This window comes from Gossypium hirsutum, chromosome A12 (genome assembly GCF_007990345.1).
Source record: "Gossypium hirsutum isolate 1008001.06 chromosome A12, Gossypium_hirsutum_v2.1, whole genome shotgun sequence".
NCBI lineage: Eukaryota > Viridiplantae > Streptophyta > Magnoliopsida > Malvales > Malvaceae > Gossypium > Gossypium hirsutum.
This window is the reverse complement of record NC_053435.1, coordinates 88,559,869-88,579,174: the sequence shown is the minus strand read 5'-3', so window position 1 is coordinate 88,579,174 and position 19,306 is coordinate 88,559,869. Positions and strand designations below refer to the sequence as shown.

Here is a 19,306-nt window from a genome sequence, read left to right as displayed (position 1 = left end):
ATTCTTGATGTATTGGTGTGCTCCCTTTTGGTGTTTGTTTGGTGTCTTGAAGAGCAGGTCTTGTGGTCGTTTGTGCTGCAACAACTTTACTAGCGTATGTTGACACTTTAAGGTGGCTCGTAGCAACGCCTATGGTTATTGTTTCTACAGTGTTTGGTTTTGGGTGGACGCACGGTTTTATTTTTTTTTTCATACATTTTATTTACATGGGATTTGTTTGATAAGCGAAAATATATATATATCAGTGGTGAAGATTCCCATTTCTCTTGTCCTTTGTTTTGTTTATGGAGTTCAATTGGTCTGAGATTTTGTTTAAAAATTTGTGCATTATTGTGAAGCCTCGTTTGTTTAGGAGTTGAGGTTTGTCATTTTGATTGGAGCAAAGTTGGTGTTTTTCACACACAATGTCGAAGGCATTCAAATGAATGATTAGCAACGCTGTTAATATCTTGGGCTCAATCAGCTTTGACTGGTATTATCTGTTGTATTTTACTGAGTTGTCGTTGCGGGGCTCACTTGGTTGGTTTTACATGAACAACCATGTCTTCATGGATGCTTTAAGATGTTGATGTGTATACTTGTAAACCTTTGTGTGGCGTGTTTTTTGGTTTAGCCACTATTTAGTGACTTTTTTATCTTCTATTAATAAAATCACATTTTACGGAGAAAACATTCACAGTAAATATTATTTTTTAAGTTTGAAAAATTACTTATTTTGTGATACATTTTTAAATGGGATCTTTTTTTTTTTTTTAAATTGTCTACTTATGGATCAAAAAGTTGTTTAACTTCTGAAAGTATATTGAAATGTGATACAAACCAACTATCCATCTACCTTGCCGCCAATAATCTTCATTTTCTGCATTTGGTTTCGTGAAGTCATTTTCTTTATTTGTTTGATTTATTAGATTATTTAAAAATATAAAAATTTTGGTTTGATTTTAATCTTTTTAGTTGAATTTCCAAGTTCCTTGAAGGTCCAAAAAACCCTTGTTGCCGCAAGCTTTTTTCTTCCCAAGAAAGTTCTTTTGTTTGTCTAATTCATAAGGATTCTTTTATCTTCTTCTCGTGAATTCTATTTTAATTTAATTTTAAGTTTTCCTTAATATTAATGAAATTCCAAAGGTTCTTGGTGCTCGGGTCTATCATAGCTGCAAGTTACTTAAAAAGCTAGAAAGAATCAAAGTCACTTTGAGTTGTTTATTCAACTTTCATATCAATTATTTTACTTTTTTTTAATTAAAAGAAATGGACTTAATGTATTACTGTTATTTTTTGTGTAATCTAAAAATTGAAATATGAATCCACGCCCAAAATGTTACCTATTAATTTACATAGTGCAACACATTTATCACTCTTTCGATTATTAATATGGTAATGTAAAGAAAGGACTTATTTAATATATATATATATATTTTTAAAAAATTAGACAAAAAATAAACAATAATTTATACAAATTTAAACTTAAATTAAAATGATAACACTCTTATAAAAAATTAAGATTCCTCCAAAATAAACAAAAAAAAAATTTCTTTATCACAAACAAATAATATAAGTAACTAAAAATTATCGATTAATATTAACTTTAGTAACGATGGTACTAAATCCTACTAAACGTTGGAGTAACAGTTGATCCTTCTAAAAGTTACTTTTTAAATTTTCATCTAGAACTAGATTGAGTTGAAAGTGGATAGTGAAGATGCATATTCATCTTGCATTCTGGATATAGACATCAAGAAAGAGGCTTTGACATACTTACATCCAATGGTGAAACTGTTGGAAATTTGAAAAGCAAAGGCGTAGTGATAGTAAGTTTCATCTCTTAAATAGATCAAAAAATACAGCATCCCACACGCCAAAATCATCTATTTAAGATAAATGATACATATGGTTATTCAATTATGTCTACATTCCTATTTTGGTCACTTATTTTAAATTGATAATGGAAAATTTTTTTCTAACTCATATGATAACACATTTAATTTTCAATACTTATATACTTCATCAATTTGACCTTAATTTTAAATAATTCAAATAAATTTAACTCTTTACATTTACAAATTCTATCAACTTGATCCTCAAGCTTCCTAACCAAAGCTTTCAACTTTTGAAACATAAACGTTCCACATCTATAAATTTGTAAAACCCAAAAAAAAAAAACTTCTCTCAACTAACTAGCTGTTTTCTAAGCCTATTTTAGATACCAATAAGTTTATCTTGAAACTTTATTTCCTTTCTTCTTCTTTTTTATTAGTTTTCTTCTACATATATTATCTTATAACCCTTTAATTGATAAGATTTTGACTAAAGAAAATGAAAAACACTTTAGATTTATTCTTGTTTTTAACCGTATGATCTTTCCTTCAAGGTACCTAGAAATAGTTCTCAAAGTTGTTCATTGGAATTGGAAATTAAATCCAAAGTTAAAAAATATGGCTTTGAAAAATCTAATTGCTCAATCAATAATTATATAAGATAAAATATGAACATTTAATTTTTCAAAAGAAAAAAAATGTGAAAGAACTACTTAAAATTTCTTTTGATACATTGATACTAGTTTATATATATATTGATTAAGAGATTAATATGTATTCTATTTATTTTTAATTTTTAAATCCACATAACAATACATATCACTAATAATATGATTTAGTGTCAAATCATTTACCAAATTAATTAAAAACAAAAATTATGCTAGTCAAAGTGAAAATTTATTTTTTTAAAATATTAAATTATTTATATAATTTTATTATATATCACATTTTTAAAATTTGTATTTTCTATTTTTTAATGGAGTTTAATTCATTTCTAACACGAGCTTCTTAAAAATATAAACAAAAAGGGTTGTATATTGAATTGGATAATTTTAACCATAAATAAAACAAATGATAGATATGAAATGCCTCTATTTTAAAAGTTGAAAGCTTTGGTTAGGAAGTTTGAGGAACAAATTGATAAATGTAAGTATTGGGGACTAAATGTGTTATTATAGTAGTTAGAAAAAGGTATTTCATTATCAATTTAATGGTGGATGACCAAAACAGGAACGAATTCAAACGTAAATACCTGAATTGAAAATTAAGCTAAGTGACCAAAATAAGAATGTGAGAATAGTTGTGTGACCAATAACCTCCCTAACCCGGCCCAGACGTTATGGCCGAATCCTGAAGGCTACATTGGCCACCGAAATTGCCTAGTTAAACTATTCAGTTTCATTAGTATTAATTTGTCTGATTTTAAAAAACTTAGGATTGTTGTTAAATCATCTGATTATTAAGTCGATTAAATTTAGAGTCTAGTTTATTAAAAGTTGTGTCATTTGAAAAAAAACTTAATTGATTTTGTCAATTTGCCTTTTTGAAACTCATTTTTCATCGTTGGGCAGTGGAAAAGTGAAGCCTTTCGTTTTTTTTTTTAAGAAAAACTGTGTCTTATGCAATGTTAAGCCAATTATTAGAATTGTTCGATTTTTAATAAAATTGCATGAAAGAAAAATCCCAATAAAAAAATCCCATGCCACAGCCCAAAATTAACAAATTTACAGTCCCAAAATCAATAATAAAATTTAGTTTTAAAGTACTTTATTTAAAAAGTTCGAGACGAGTCCTCCGAATGTTGTGTCTAATCCTAACCTCGAGGATAATCTATAAGAAAAAAAACTATAAGGGTGAGCTTTAAAAAGCTCAATGTGAATCTTAAACATGGCAAATAATATATATACATACAGTCAATCAATTTACAGTAAAACATATAGCCAACAACATTTCTAAAACCATAGTAAATCATGCATCATAAAAATACAGTATATATATACACGTATTCATGGGTATGCTCATATGAAAACAATGCATATTCCCTATCCATCTATTTGCTACACACCATGAGTTTCTCAGAACTCATCATCTGAACACCAAAACAATAAGAGTCACAGCTCAATGTGGATAAATCACCAATAACAATTTTTCAGTTAGATTGTCAGTAATTTGTAGAGTAGTTGCTAGTAATTGTAGATAAATCATCAGTACTTTGAGCAATACTTCAGGGTTGCAGATTAACTGTCAGTATATAATTTGTGGGTAAACCAACAGTACTCCACAGAACTCCTCCGTCACCCATCAATCCCAATCCCTATGCAATGCGACATGTCATATCAATAATGTAGCAAATCATGCTCATCAATACCAATTTCAATAACAGTGGCATGCTTAACATGTATTCAATCAAATAGAATCGATGGCATGATTTGCATGCAATTAGTATGATCAGTAACGAACAATGGCATGCTTACATGCAATCAATTATACGATAACATTCAATAGCGTATAGATGTGGATTCGAGATGGGATTTTGTCTTAATTAGTTTGTTTAAACTTTTACTATAGGTTTCGGAATGCATTAGTCGTGTGGATTATCAACTTAACAATCAGATGTGTAAAATCAACCTAAAAACTCGTTAGAAACTCAACAAAATCGTGAAACTGGGTTGTTCTTCAAAATTGTCCAGTCTCACACGGCCGTGTGAAATCATGTAGGGTGTGTAGGTAGACCGTGTGCACCACACGGGCTAGCTTTTTGGGCCGTGTGGGCCTTTGGGGCCAATTTTTAGGCCTGATTTAGGGACTTAGAAATTGGGTTCGTGGGCATTATGTAGGTCCAGAAAAACATAAGTTACAGTAAACAAACACGGGTAAATGTAGGAGGTATGTTGAATAAGTTCTAATAAGTATAAAAAAATATGTTATGTTTTGCAATAAATAGGCACGTGAGTTAAGCATGATTATTTTGTAAACCATATATGTTTTACATATTCTATTATATGTTCTAATAAGCTATCCGATTCGATTATGTAATAGAATATGCTATGATCTGCAAAAAAATTTGGTTAGGTTTGCATACTATACCATTTGATTGCGTATGGGCATTTGGGTGGGTTTTTGGATATGAAGGAAGAAGTGTTTTTCGACAGTTTTACTGTAATTTTGGTGGTTAAACTGCAATATCTGTCTGGTAGCTCAACTGCGCTATTAAGAGTGGTATACCACCACGACCTAGTGTGATTGGATGGATGGACTTTTGTAGTCCTAATTGTTGCGATTGGCTGGATGAAGATAGTGTGTAGCGTATGGGGATGGGATCTGTGATTACATCTATATTTGATTATGAAATACATTTGATTCTGTATAATAGAATGTGTTTGAGATTTTGATTATGAAAATTAAGAATTCCATTCTAATATATGATTATGAAAATATGACATTTCGATTTAACAAATGTTTCTAGATATATGACCTTCTGATCAGGGGCATAGCCGGGGGGCTGGCATGGGCCCCGGCCCCCCTTAAAATGTAAAATTGCATTTTTGGCCCTTAAATTTTTTAAAAAAATTTAAATTAGTAAAGGTAAAATTTCACTTTGGCCCCCCTAAAATTATAAAAATTCGATTTAGTCCTTTAAAAATTATAAAGATATAAACTATAAAAAATTAAAATTTTATCCGGTCCCCCCTAAAAAAATTTTCTGGCTTTGCCCCTGTTTCTGATATGGTTTTTCCATATGTGATTACTAAAAATAAAACTCTGTTTTTATGTTTGCAATTGTGCATGTTGTAGTAAGAAAATTTTGTACGCAAGTTAAGTCACACACTGAGCTTCTAGCTCACTCGTTTGTTTAATTCGTTTCAGGTGAACTTCTAAATTAGGATCGGATGGCGTGCGAGAGCTCAGATTGTTTTCTCAAGTAAATTAAAATATGGTGATTTTCGTAATTATCTATTTTGGATTTATAGAACTGTAATTTATTTTTTGGTCTGGTTTTGGTTTTTGTTTTATTCGTTAGCATTTAATGTTGCCCAGCATAAAACTGTAAATCATAAGAGCTAACAAGTTTGATTTCGGTTTTCAAAACTAAACAAGCTAAGGATTTTCTGTTGAAAATTTGAAAGGGGTTTTTATGAAAATTTATAACGAATGATTCAGAATACGCCCAATTGACGAATTATTCATTTTCACCTATCGAGACCGTGATTTTCAAAGAACTGAAACTTTGATAATTTTATGCTACAAGATTTGGTAATCATTTAAGTATTTTGAGGTAAATAAAATATATTGTTTTTAACTAATGTTTGTTTTAATACTAGAAATGATATGCTAATGTTGGTACTTTCAAAACGTGCAATTTTGAATGTGAATTCTGGGTTTTAAATAAGAGTTTTCGAATCTTGGCTTTTCTAATCATCTTTGAGAGTTTTTACCAAAATTTCATGTTTTCGAAACGTGCTTTTGGTTTGATCGAAACAAAGGCTTTTAAATAAGTTAATGTAACTCCTCAATATCCGGTCATAACTTCTAAGCCGAGTTTGAGGTGTTACAGCAATAATAACGAATGATGATGAGGGGAAGACCAGTGCACAAACAAGTAGAAATGTGACAATAGAGAAACAAAAGTGAGAGCAAAAAGGGAGGAGTGGTGCGGCAATGGAAGAAAAATAGGTAGCAAATATTCAACCAAAGCAAGAAGAATGTTGATAAAAAGATAGAAAAAGAAAAGAGAGGAGGAGAAGACAAACAGTGCTGAATCGACAACCACAAATGGAGGAAGAAGGAGAAAATGGGCAGCACAACAATGAAGAAGATGGAAGAAAAATTGAGAGAATGGGACGGAAGGAAGAGAGGACGTCAAGGAGAAGAAGAAAATAAAAAAAGAAACGCTAAACAGAAAATAAAATACAATATATACTTAGGTTTACAATGCATGGGACAACATAGTTAGAGATTTGGAACAAAAATGCTGAAAATAGAAGTTATGCGAGGGAAGGGATTCAAACTTGACAACTTCACTAACACTTAATCATTAGACTAATAACTCATTTATATTCAATTGTACAAAAGATATCATACAACCGGGCGTGACATGACCATTTATTGAATTTACCTTTTATCAAGTGTTGTTGATTTTTCTTGAAGCTCAAGGGAAGGTGAGTCTTAACTGAGAGTTTTGAATATGCGTTATTTGCACAAAGCTTACTCTGATATAAGAAAATCCAATTAGCTATAGATAAAAACAACTTCCATATGTTTCTCAAATTCCACGGATTCATTTACTACTTGGATGATTTAGTCATGGTTGTGCTCATTGTCGTAAGCTAGGCTTGACAACTCCTTTTAAACAAACAAACAAAAAAAAAACATTTAAATGAAGAGAATTTTCTAGCTCAGGTTTATGTATGTGATGGTTGGAGATTGAAACTTGCATTTTCTTTTAACAAATTGAGTGATATTTGTAATAAGTAGTAAAAATATTAGAGTGGAAAAAAATGTTAATCTTCTTATGGCAAGCTTAAACATTCACCCTCAACAACTATTCAAAGATTGAACTATGTTTATTACCGTTCCAGATTAGTGAACTTCATTTTTTATATGTGATTTTTATTATTCAATCACATTCATGGTTGGACTATATTTCACAAAATTAAATAAATTCATAATTAATACTAAATTTATTTTATTAAGAAAATTATGAAAAATTCAAACCTAATAATATTAATAATTAATTTTTATCAAATCAATTCTAAAACCCGAATTAAACATTGAAAGGGTAACATTATTTCTTATGAGTACTAAAATAATTATTTTTGTCGAATATAGGTATCACATTAAAAAAAAAGTACCAAACTCAAGTTTCAAATGATATAATAAACCTTGAAAATTCAAAAAATATTTAAAAAGTTATAAATCCGATTCAACCAATTTATATGGTTTCACAAATTAATCAATTTTTGTTACTCCTCAAATAATACTCTAACCGAATCTTAATCTAATTAGTTTATCCAATCAACCAATCTCATCTACTGCACAAAACCTTTTATATGACTGTTATAATCATTGCTTTTCTTTTCCCTTTAGGAAGTTTTTATTTTATTTTATTTTATTTTATTTTATTTTATTTTCTCTATTATTCCTTTTGACAAAAAAAATCTATTTGTTAATTGAAAAAAAATTAATTTTAAGGTGTGTTTGTTTTATAAAAAATGATTTATTAAAGATATTTTTTTGTAATTTTCTGTATTTATTTAATAGAAAATAACTTGGTCAATAAAAAAAGGCTTACAGGTTAACTGAAAATAAGTTATTTTTTCTTATAAAATGATTTACTCATTTGAAAAGCATAAATTATTTTTTTTAAAATTCTTTTTATGAGCAGTTTTATTTTTATATAAAAATTAATTTAAATCAAACTTAATATTATTATATTAAAAATAAAATTTTAATTTAATTTTAAAAATATTTAAAATATTAATATCAAATATTATAATTTTCAATATTATTTAATTATTTATATTTAATAATATAATGAATTATTTTAATAAATTATTTAATATTACATTTTTATTTTTATAATAATTTTAAATTTTAAATAATATTCTTGATATATTAGTGAAAATTATTTATATTAATATTTTAATAATAAATATATATTACAATTATAAATATAATAATAAATTGTTAGTATAAATGTTAAAATATGTCATAATTCCATTCATAAATTTGAAATTTAGTCATAATACTTTTATTTTAAGTAATTTAGTCCCTTTATTTTCAGCTTTCAAAGTTCAAGTCTAGTTGTTAACATTATTATTATTGTTTTTGTCAATTTTATTGATTTGACTTTTTAAAAATACTCACTTGATAGATAAGTAACTAAAGAATAGTGTTGTAATGGACTTAAAAAATTAACAGAATAATTAATAGTGTTAACAATTAGACTTAAACTTTGAAATCTAAAATGTAGAATGATTAAATTTTTAAAATAGAAGTATAGGGACTAAATTCTAAATTTACGAAGAGTACATAGACTTATGACATATTTTAACCTAGAATAAAATATAAATATTTTAATTATACAAATATGAGTATTTGTTTAAATAATGCTTAACTTCATTTTCCCTTCCAACTCTAATGTGTCAATATGTACTCTTATGAGACATATGTAATTTAAATTAAGTTTTAATTAGGCGTTATTTATTATTAAGTTTATATATGAATTAATTATTATAAAATAAATTTCAATTGTTACAAGGAAAGTGTACTATAATATTTTGTAACAAATATATTTATGTTGTGTTCATTTCACTAATAATAACTTTTAAAAAATTATTTTAGAAAAATTTGTCAAATAATAGAAAATATTTTATGCAAAATAATCCAAACACTAAAAAATATAAGTTTTTACAAAAGAAAACTAATCAATTATCCAAAAAAATCATTTTTCAAAAGTAATTTTCAAAAGCAACCTTAATTTTTATATTAAATTTTTTTTTCATCGATGAAGAAAGAGATTAGATAAAAGAAATGTGAAGTGGACGACCCCCCTAATCTTCAAGAGCCGTTTTTATCAGCTTCTCATATTTAACCCCAGCCAAAGTATATCAAACATGCGCCTATTTTGACAACTAATTACATTTTCTTTTGAGGGTAACTAATTAAAAATTGCCTTAATGCACATTTTAGCCTTAATGTATATTATTTTTCTCACTTTTATTCTTAATATTTTTTTTATTCACCCCAATTCTTTAGCTTATATGACTTTTAATGTTATCAAACTTTTACAATTTAATCCTTTAGACATTAAGGACATGATTAAAATATTACAATTATAATTATCGTGCGACATACTCTGACATCATAATAATATCATTGTTTAGAAAAAAACCCTTAAAAACTATTGAAAAATTATAAAAAATACAGAAAAATATAAATAAAATTATAAATATATAAATTGTGTAAAAATTTTAAAAATATGTTAGAATTTTAAAATGTAAATATAATAATGATTATAGAAAACTATCAACAACTTATAAAAATTATTAGAAATTGTAAAATATTGTAAAAAATTATAAAAATAATATTGTAATTTTTTTAAAAGTAAAAATTATTGTATCTTACAATAAAATATACATTCACTAATAACTTTTTTTTTGTTTAATTCATTAATCACATTTAAAATATAAAAAGCTGTTATAGAAAATATATAGTAATACAATCAAATTTTATTAAAAAATAATTTAATAAAAATGAAAAAATTATATATCAAATTTTTAATATTTTAAAATTCATCAATTTTTAATATTTTACTAGTACTATTGGGAACAAGTTTATTTGACTTGGATCCTATTTTATGTCTAAAGTAAACTTCCTTCATCATTTGCTGTGCATATACCCTTTTTATTTTATATCAAAGTTTTTTAAAATGGTTAAACACTTGATTATGCTTAAGAAAAACGATGATATATTCAAATATTTGTGGGTGTAACTTGTAATTGTGATCATAAATATTAAGTATTAAAAAATATTTTAAGACAATGGATGCACATATTAATATTTAGATATTCACTTCACTTTTAAAAAATTTTATTTGTAAATTGAGATATTGATCTAAAGATAAATAATTTTCCTTGAGATAATAAAAACATTTGAAATAATTAAAAATAATTTTAAGAAATTTATTTAAATTTATCAAATAAAAAAAATCTACCAATTATAACTTCCAATTAATTGGATTATAAAATAAGTATAGTCAACAATCTCAAACTCAAACTTACGTTTAAATATATATTATTATGAATATTTTATTAAGTAGATGTTTATTATGATTAATATAAAGTTTTAATGTAATTTAAATTATGATAGTTATTAGAATTAGATTTTTGCTTCTTTTATATTTCTTATGCATATAAAGAGAGAGTCTGATGAAGCATTATAATCATTCATTTATCAATAAAATACATTCTCTATTACTTTTATATTTTTTTATTCATTCTCTCCATATTTATTTATTTTGTAACAATTTTTTAATTTTTTTAAGCCATATAGTATAATATGTGATAACGAATTAAGCTTTAAAAATTCCCCGTCATAGAAGTAGTATTAAATTATTAAATATCTATCTTCCCCTATCACAACTGAGCCGCCCGATTGTTGGTTGTTTTCCCAGTTGATTCCTGACCCTTGATATCACTTTGGTTGGTCGCTGCTGTCACTCTTTTTAAGTATGTTTATAGAAAACATTCCTTATTTTTATTTATTTCTATTTCTGTTTTAAGTTTCAGCACAGCAGATGCGTTAGCTCACCGCCCCCACCTGCATCTCTCCAATTTCAGTATTGGTCATCTCCCTGCCGATTAATTTCCTTTCAGAAAACCCTAATCCCACACTCTTTTTTTTTTTCAAAAGCAGGTACGTTTTTCTTACCTTCTTTATCCGATTTTATTTTCCATCCATTACCGTTTGGTTCCCACTTTCCAGTATCTTATATGAATATATATTTTCTGATTTAGATTTCTCGATTTATGTAAATATAATTTCGTTTATTTTTCTGAATCATATTTTAGTGATTAGTTCTCAGATTTACTTGTTTGAATAGATAATCCTCATAGTTAGTGAGTGAAATAAGCATTTTACACTAATCAATGCTTTAATTGCACTAGCATTTATTTAATGCATCTTTGATTTATATGAAACTGGGATTAGCATTGCAAGGAACAATTAACAAATAGCTTGTTGTATTTTTGTTCAGAGAAAAGCAAAGTGGAGGAGGAAAGATGTTAGCAATAGCAAGGCAAAGGGTGAGTTCTGGAAACTCTCCTACTCTTTCATATACCTTTGTTGACGTTTCAGTTAATCTGATAGGTTTTTTTTTTAAAAAAAATTCTTTTTTGTTTATTTAGATGTTGGGACAATCATTTAAGAAGATTCTGCCTGCAGTATCTGTCTTGAGAAGTTACTCATCTGCTGCAAAACAGGTAATATTTTTCACCTTTTTTATTCTTGGTGTAGTTCTGTACTTTTTGTGGGTTTAATGCTATTAGATATTTCAAGTTGCATACTGCAAGTGTTCACTCGTTCAGAAGAGTATCTATGTACAATTTTAGCGGCTGCTCTGTAGCTTACTTACGTAAGCAACATTCAGAAGAAAGACCCACGGCTCATATTTTTCCGCTCAAGCACACAACCATATGCACACAGATATGGTTATCTTTATATTTGTATTTCTTTGTATGTAGTTTGCATCATCTTGCAGTTAATGTTAAATGGCTTTTGTGATTATTAATATCCAAAAGGCCTAACCTTCAAGGATTATTGTTTATTTGTTTGTTTGTTTAATGATAATTATGTACAGATTACAGTGAGAGAGGCATTAAACTCTGCTCTTGATGAGGAGATGTCGGCTGATCCAAAAGTCTTTTTGATGGGTGAAGAGGTGAGAAAACATTAACAGAACAATTTTTTGATAATATTTTGGCTGTTCCTTTTATTTATATGCCATTCTTATGATTTTTATTTCTTGAACTCATAAAATGCAGGTTGGAGAATATCAAGGTGCATACAAGGTTAGCATTTCTTGCTACATATAATACAGGCCATTGCTACAAGTATCTGAAGAGCAAAGATTGATTTTTATTTCCCTTTTTTTGTAGATAACCAAGGGACTTTTGGAGAAGTATGGACCTGAAAGGGTTCTTGATACTCCAATTACTGAGGTTATTATGTTTATCCATGCCTATACTGTTTCTCTTTTATTCAGTTTGTGAATTTTATTATTATTTTATTGAATGATTAATCTCACATGCCTATTATATGTGTTATTTGATGCTTTTTAGTTTTCATTACATTATTTTCTCACCTAAGTTGTCTATTTATTGTTTCACAGGCTGGTTTTACTGGGATTGGGGTTGGTGCTGCTTACTATGGTCTGAAGCCAGTAGTGGAGTTTATGACATTTAACTTCTCCATGCAGGTTAGATGGTTCTGTTTTGAATCTATGCTGCTGTATGCTTTTTTTAGTTTGCGTGCTAGAGTATTCATAAGTTTTGAAAACGAATTCTAAATGAAGTGGCATGCATGTCATAAAAAAGAAAGTAGTGGTAGTATATTATCATGTGCTTTCTATTTTAAAGACAGTGAAGTTATAACTACTACTGTAATGTAGTGTTGAAATTCTTTGGAGCTTGTATGAATGAAGTATGCATGTTTTCTTTGAAGGTACACCTGTGATCAGATATAGTGGCTGATTAATGAAGGGCAATAGAATTTATGTATTTGTTATTTTGATCTTCTCTTTCTATATTTGACAACACATAGCAATAAAGTATTGGTACTTGTGGTTGTAGATTACAAATGGAAACTGTAAAGGAAAGAGATAGCATTTAAAATGTGTTTCATAGCTGGTCATGCTGTTACCAGTAATTGGTCCTGTTTTTATAGTTCTGGTTGAAGAAGCCAAATCATGTTGTTGGAATGCAAGTTTGTTTGGCTATAAGTGATTCAAATTTTTGTTTCAATTTTGTAATTCGCTTTGTTATATGCTAATCACCAAAGAATTAGTGTTAAGACAAGCCGAGAAATGGTGCTTCAGAAGATATCCTGAAAACTCTTTCATTGAGCTGCATTTTTTTTAAATGCGGGATCTTTGGAGTTCTTTTGGTTGCCTTCTTGCTGTGTAAGATGTCCTGGCTTGAGATGTTAAGAGAGCAAATGGTTTGGATGTCTCTATGTTGTTTTAACATCATGTGTACTTGGATATAGGAATGATGTTTTGCCTAGGTCTAGATTTAGTCATTGTGTGCCAGACTTTTTCGGATTTAGTACTACATTAGTTATTGGTCATTTTAATGGTAATAAAAAATTTTAATTACTTTCTTTCAATGTGTTTTTATGAGATTCTTGTCCTGAATCCCCGATGCAAAATTTTCTTTAATACATTTTTGTCTTTTATTGCAGGCAATTGACCACATTATTAACTCTGCTGCAAAGTCCAACTATATGTCTGCTGGCCAGATATCTGTACCCATTGTTTTTAGAGGACCTAATGGTGCCGCTGCTGGTGTTGGTGCCCAACACTCTCAGGTATGGTTTCCTCGTATGTTACTGGCACTGTGACCTGTTATTTGGTTTGGTCACCTACACAACTCTCCTCTGTTCCTGAGAGAGCCTACAGAGGTTGAAAATTGATTTATTTTGTATTACATATCACATTTACCATTTGATTATTCCCATTTTATAGAGGTGTAGCTGACTTTAAATATATTAAGAACTTGTTTTAATTACTTGTCTTTTTGGTTAATATCCAGTGTTATGCAGCATGGTATGCTTCTTGTCCTGGGTTGAAAGTATTGTCACCATATAATTCTGAAGATGCTCGTGGACTGCTCAAAGCTGCTATTAGAGATCCTGATCCAGTTGTTTTCCTTGAAAACGAGTTGTTGTAAGTGAATTAATAAAATGTGATTGAATTATGTATTGAGCGCTGCCACTCTACTGGTCCAGTGTTCAGTTAGAGTTTTAATGTCTGACATTGCTCTCATATAATCATACTGTTTCAGATATGGTGAGTCATTCCCTGTTTCTGATGAAGTTCTTGATTCCAGTTTTTGCCTTCCAATTGGGAAAGCTAAGGTAATGCTGATATGATTCTCCTTAAATTTTACTCTCACGGATATTGTTATAACTATTATTGATGCTTCTGCAGTCAGTGATTCTGCTGTAACTCGTATCCATGATGTTGCATTTTGATAGCAGTTAAAGTTATCTTTTGACCATCTACTTTGACAGATTGAGAGAGAAGGAAAAGATGTGACTATTACAGCTTTTTCAAAAATGGTGGGCTATGCACTTAAGGTATGTCTTCTATGTAGTGTCTATTTGGATAAGCTGTGCCTAATTTCTATTTGAGGTAGATTGTATGCAACTGCACAAGATTCTATACGATATATAAAAGAATAATCTAAAGATATGAAGCATGGATACAGCTGCTATTCTCATGTATTCATGTAGGATATGTTTCCGACATGGACACTTGTTTGAAATAGCAGATGTGTCAAGTACTGCTGGATATGCCAGAAAAATAAAAATAATGAACTTATTATACCAGATTCAGCATGGACACAGCAATAAGGGGAAAAAGGTTCCTGCTGTTGGCATTGAAAATAAAATTAGTGTTAGTGGTTACTAACCAAAGAAATAGAACACGGAAACATTTGAGAACAAACCAATCTTTTTTCCTTTTGGCCTTGGGGTTAATGTGTAGTTGATACTCCAGTTAGGGCTAGTTTAACATTGCTATTGCGGTTGAAAAATACTTTTGAGAAACTTTGTTTGGAACAAGTGCTTTTGAAGAGTGTTATGGAAAAATTGGTTTTTAATTTTAAGTGTTTAGCATGGTTGTCAAAAAGTGATGTGAAAAGTTAAAATGTCCATTTAGGCATGATGTTGGAAAGTAAAAGATAATTTAATTTAGATTATATTCAAATTCACTAATATTATGACATATGAAATATAAATTTTAAATATTCTTTAAGCAATTAATATAAATTATTTTGTAACATTTAGATATTAAAATACAATAATATTATATATTTAAAATAAATTTCAAAAAGGGAAATGAGAGGATAATTTTAGATTTTCATCTCCAAAATAGCTTTTATAAAAATCAAAAGCACTTAAATTTGGGCTTTTTAGCTTTTTTCAATTATTTTGATTTTAAAGCTGATTGTTTGGCATTGCTTATGCTGTCAAAAAGTGCTTTTCCACCTCTATGAGCAATGCTAAACAAAACCTTAGTGGTGAAAATTAATTTGATGTTAAAAGCTGATTGTTTGGCATTGCTTATGCTGTCAAAAAGTGCTTTTCCACCTCTATGAGCAATGCTAAACAAAACCTTGGTGGTGAAAAGTTAGAAGATGGTCCAGGAGATGGTGGTTATTAATAGGATTGAGTAAAAAAACAAACAAGAAACCAAAATGCAATCTGAACTAGTGATTTTTGGATGGTTTTGGTTCATAAGCTAAAAACTGGCTGTAACCTGAACTGAACCGAATTCTATTTTTATTTAAATGTTTTTATGATGTAACGATAAATATCTTATATAGTAAAAATAACTTTAAAATACTATATAAAAAACTAATTTGAAAAAATACAATATAAAAGTTATAGTTTTTTTTTTTACTTGAAAATTTTAATTTTTTAAGAAATATATATGAAAAAGACTTTGAAACTTTGTTGAATAATATTTGAAAGCCCTAAAGCAAAGCTATTATGTCAAAATGAAGTTAAAAAATCCAAAAAAAAAAAGTATGAAAGAACCAAGAATCGAACAGAACCGAATTATCATGGGCAATCAAAAAATCCAAAAAGTTTGCCCGAACTGAACTCAGCCCTAGCTGTTATGTTCAACCAAGCAATTCCAGTTGCTACATATTTAGGAAGGAAGAGACAAATGTGTTCATATATTGCCAAATTGGATGAAACTTGGCTATAATATTGGGGTGTTCTGTTACGAGACTGTAATGTTTTCAGTAAATAACTAAATTTCTTTTAATGCAAATAATCGAATCTCTTATAAAGTTACTTATAACTGGATAATGCCGAATCTCTTACAAAATTCTATTGAGCTCATGGGGAGCTCATTTAAGAAGCTCTTTCTAGAATTTTCTTATAATATTGGACTGCGTTAAATAGACTTTTGGTTGATTGGCTTAAAACTTTATTTGGTAATAACTTCTGAGCTTAAAAGATTATTGGACCAGATTTATTTATAATATTCAACATGTTATTCAGATTTATTCATTGCTGCTAGTGACTGGTGGATTCTTTATTTATCTTGTGCGTTGCAGGGTCCCATGTTTCGTTAGACTATCTTTTAATCTCTGGGCTCGAGAACTGCCTGAAATATGGTGTGGCTATTAGGTTGCCTCTGATTGAATGAGTTGAATATGAGTGCAAATTTTAGGATTACAGCTTAGTGCACTTCTTAATGGGATGTCCAGTATTGTTTCTTTCTGTTTGCCTCGGTTGTAATTTCCTGAAAATGTAACTTTATGGTAATATGTTGGCTGTGGAGTTTTCAACTAATAGACTGTTTGTTGTTCAGGCAGCTGAGATGCTTGAAAGGGATGGAATTTATGCTGAGGTAAATTATAACACATAGAAATGCAAGTCTTACAAGTTGATTTGATCTTTCAGCTAAGAAGAGCAATTACTATTTTGTAAAATACAGGTTATAAATTTGCGTTCTATTAGGCCGCTAGATAGATCCACAATAAACACATCAGTCAGGAAAACCAACAGACTAATAACAGTTGAAGAAGGGTTTCCCCAGCACGGTGTCGGTGCTGAAATCTGGTTTGAGTTCTTTCTTCTTGAATCGTTTAGTTTCTCCTCACCACATATTTTGGCATCTTATATATTTATGAAGCCTACTTATTTCACAGTGCATCTGTTGTGGAGGAGAGTTTTTCATATCTTGATGCACCAGTTGAGAGAATCGCTGGAGCTGATGTTCCCATGCCATATGCAGCAAATCTTGAGAGAATGGCTGTGCCGCAGGTGATTCTATTCCTCCCTTTTCTTTAATCCATTCCCTCTTCTTTCTAGTACAATCATTAGTCAAACCAGCTAGTATGATGGCTGCATTTATGTTATATTTGTACAGTTGTCATTGTATATGTTTATTGGTTTATGAATTCTGTAGGTTGAAGATATTGTCCGTGCTGCAAAGAGAGCATGCTACCGATCTGTACCATTGGCTGCTACTGCCTAATTGAACCAATCCAGGCAGGAAACTTATCCTAATATAGGCAATTTGTATCATCATTTTCTATTATTATTTATTATTTTTTAGAATGAGGTATTTTATAAATTTGTCTTGCCTTTGGGCCTGTTTATCTGCTGTCAGTTCCTAACATAATAAATGGAATTATTTCAGGAATTAGAGGGATACTGATTTTTGCCTTTGTCGACACTTGGGTGCAGGAAGAAGTGCTTTAACTTAATAACACAGAAATTGTTAGAAATGGCTGGAAATTTTGACTTATTTGTCATTGGAACATAACCTTTCCCACATTTTAAGTAGTTTTCTCTACTGTTTCTGAGCTTGTATTTCAAATATTATGGCGCTGAATCACACCTTGCAACCATCCTTCGCATTTCAACTATAAGAATGTCCAATTCGCCCAATAAATACTCCAATAATTGCCTCTTTTGAGCAACAACAACAACGCTCTAATTCAATCTGAAGAATACACTTGCGGGGCGTACCCTCTTCACCAGATGTAACAAAGTAAGAAAAATAGAATCACAAACACCTTCTTCACATCAACAAAGTCAACTTGTTGGGACCTTAAGTCGTTAATTGCTTGAACTGTTAACTTAGAATAGCAGTGCTTGACTGTAGTGGCCACTATGACTTGGTATTGTGAAAACTATGTAAACAAATAACAAATAACACAGGAGTTTGTTTATGTAGTTAAATTTTTGTATGTTTGTGGAACCTAGCTTAATGAGTAATTCCCTATCTTTAACCACCAGTACAACAAGTAAATCACACTATCACTCTCACAGTATAAAGATCTCACCTTTATACCTAAACACTGATCACTCACCTCTAAATCCTCTCCCTAAGAATTTAGGTTATAAACACCTAAGGTTTACAATTCAATTGCACTTACATAATAGGTTCCTTAATGAACAATAACAAACTCTCTCATATGCTCTCGTTACATAACTTATACAAGCGTCGAAATATATATACTAGGTTTTAGCCTACTAACATACTAGTGATTGAAGACAAAACAACTCTTTAAATTGAACAGCTACAAAATACCAAAGATACTATAAAGTCCAATTAAACACACTTTGATGAAGATATAGTATTCTAGCAAAACAACTCGATCCACATAAATCTCCACAATTCAAGGGGTGTCTCGATTCAAACCAATCCAATCTCTATAAGCAATAGATTAGTTTCCATAGATCAACTTCTATATCTCCAAGAGATTAACTTATTTAATAGCCCAAAGATTTTGCTTCATTAAATTGGTAATTCAAATATAGCAAGTTTTCTTTCACTACCTCAGTGTGAAGGATTGCAATGGGCACTAACAAGTACCACTCGGAATATTACTTCACAACTTGCCTCAACACATCTAACAACCAAGCAATTTCTTGATTTTGAACTAGCAATGAACCACAAAGGAACCAAAAGCAATTAGAGATAAAAGCTAGGACTTGAAACCTTAAGGCAAAACTAGGGTGTTTAGATGAACATCCTCTACGATGAGAGTAATGCTTTTAGAGAGAAGATTAGTCACGTAACATCTAATTAATAACAATCTAATTATTTTAATTGATTTGATAAGATGATATAATATTACTTCAGTAAAAACTTATATTAATTCTTATTTTTAACCCATAAATTAGATAATATACATTTATTCGAAAGAAAATAAATAAGTAAACCTATTTAAACTAACATC

The 19,306-nt window shown here is 29.3% G+C and overlaps 1 protein-coding gene and 1 long non-coding RNA gene across 3 annotated transcripts; one reads left to right on the top strand and one right to left on the bottom strand.

The window, feature by feature from the left end:
- Positions 1 to 10,934: 10,934 nt before the first annotated feature.
- On the top strand, positions 10,935 to 18,008 carry LOC107939441 (pyruvate dehydrogenase E1 component subunit beta-1, mitochondrial). 2 transcript variants are annotated; one of them, XM_016872773.2, is made up of 17 exons: positions 10,935 to 11,017; positions 11,105 to 11,231; positions 11,572 to 11,620; positions 11,723 to 11,797; positions 12,175 to 12,255; positions 12,359 to 12,385; positions 12,473 to 12,535; positions 12,706 to 12,792; positions 13,776 to 13,901; positions 14,126 to 14,259; positions 14,378 to 14,450; positions 14,607 to 14,672; positions 16,924 to 16,962; positions 17,050 to 17,174; positions 17,264 to 17,378; positions 17,524 to 17,606; positions 17,758 to 18,008. In XM_016872773.2, exons 3-16 carry the CDS (start codon positions 11,597 to 11,599, stop codon positions 17,590 to 17,592), a joined length of 1,104 nt encoding a protein of 367 aa, XP_016728262.1. In that variant the 5' UTR covers positions 10,935 to 11,017; positions 11,105 to 11,231; positions 11,572 to 11,596; the 3' UTR covers positions 17,593 to 17,606; positions 17,758 to 18,008. The 2 variants fall into 2 exon arrangements, with proteins under 2 accessions (XP_016728262.1, XP_016728261.1); XM_016872772.2 differs by having other exon boundaries at positions 11,099 to 11,231.
- On the bottom strand, positions 15,533 to 15,787 carry LOC121210950 (uncharacterized). The gene is made up of 2 exons (XR_005906264.1): positions 15,712 to 15,787; positions 15,533 to 15,609 (listed from the first exon to the last, which is right to left on the bottom strand). It is a non-coding gene; the product is annotated as an uncharacterized lncRNA (long non-coding RNA).
- Positions 18,009 to 19,306: the final 1,298 nt, after the last annotated feature.

Excerpts from the sequence above, each read along its gene's own strand:
- LOC107939441 (XM_016872773.2), top strand. The coding sequence starts at position 11,597 with ATGTTAGCAATAGCAAGGCAAAGG. Across the intron at positions 12,536-12,705 it reads TTGATACTCCAATTACTGAG|GCTGGTTTTACTGGGATTGG; the intron begins GTTATTATGTTT and ends ATTGTTTCACAG. Across the intron at positions 16,963-17,049 it reads GGGATGGAATTTATGCTGAG|GTTATAAATTTGCGTTCTAT; the intron begins GTAAATTATAAC and ends TGTAAAATACAG.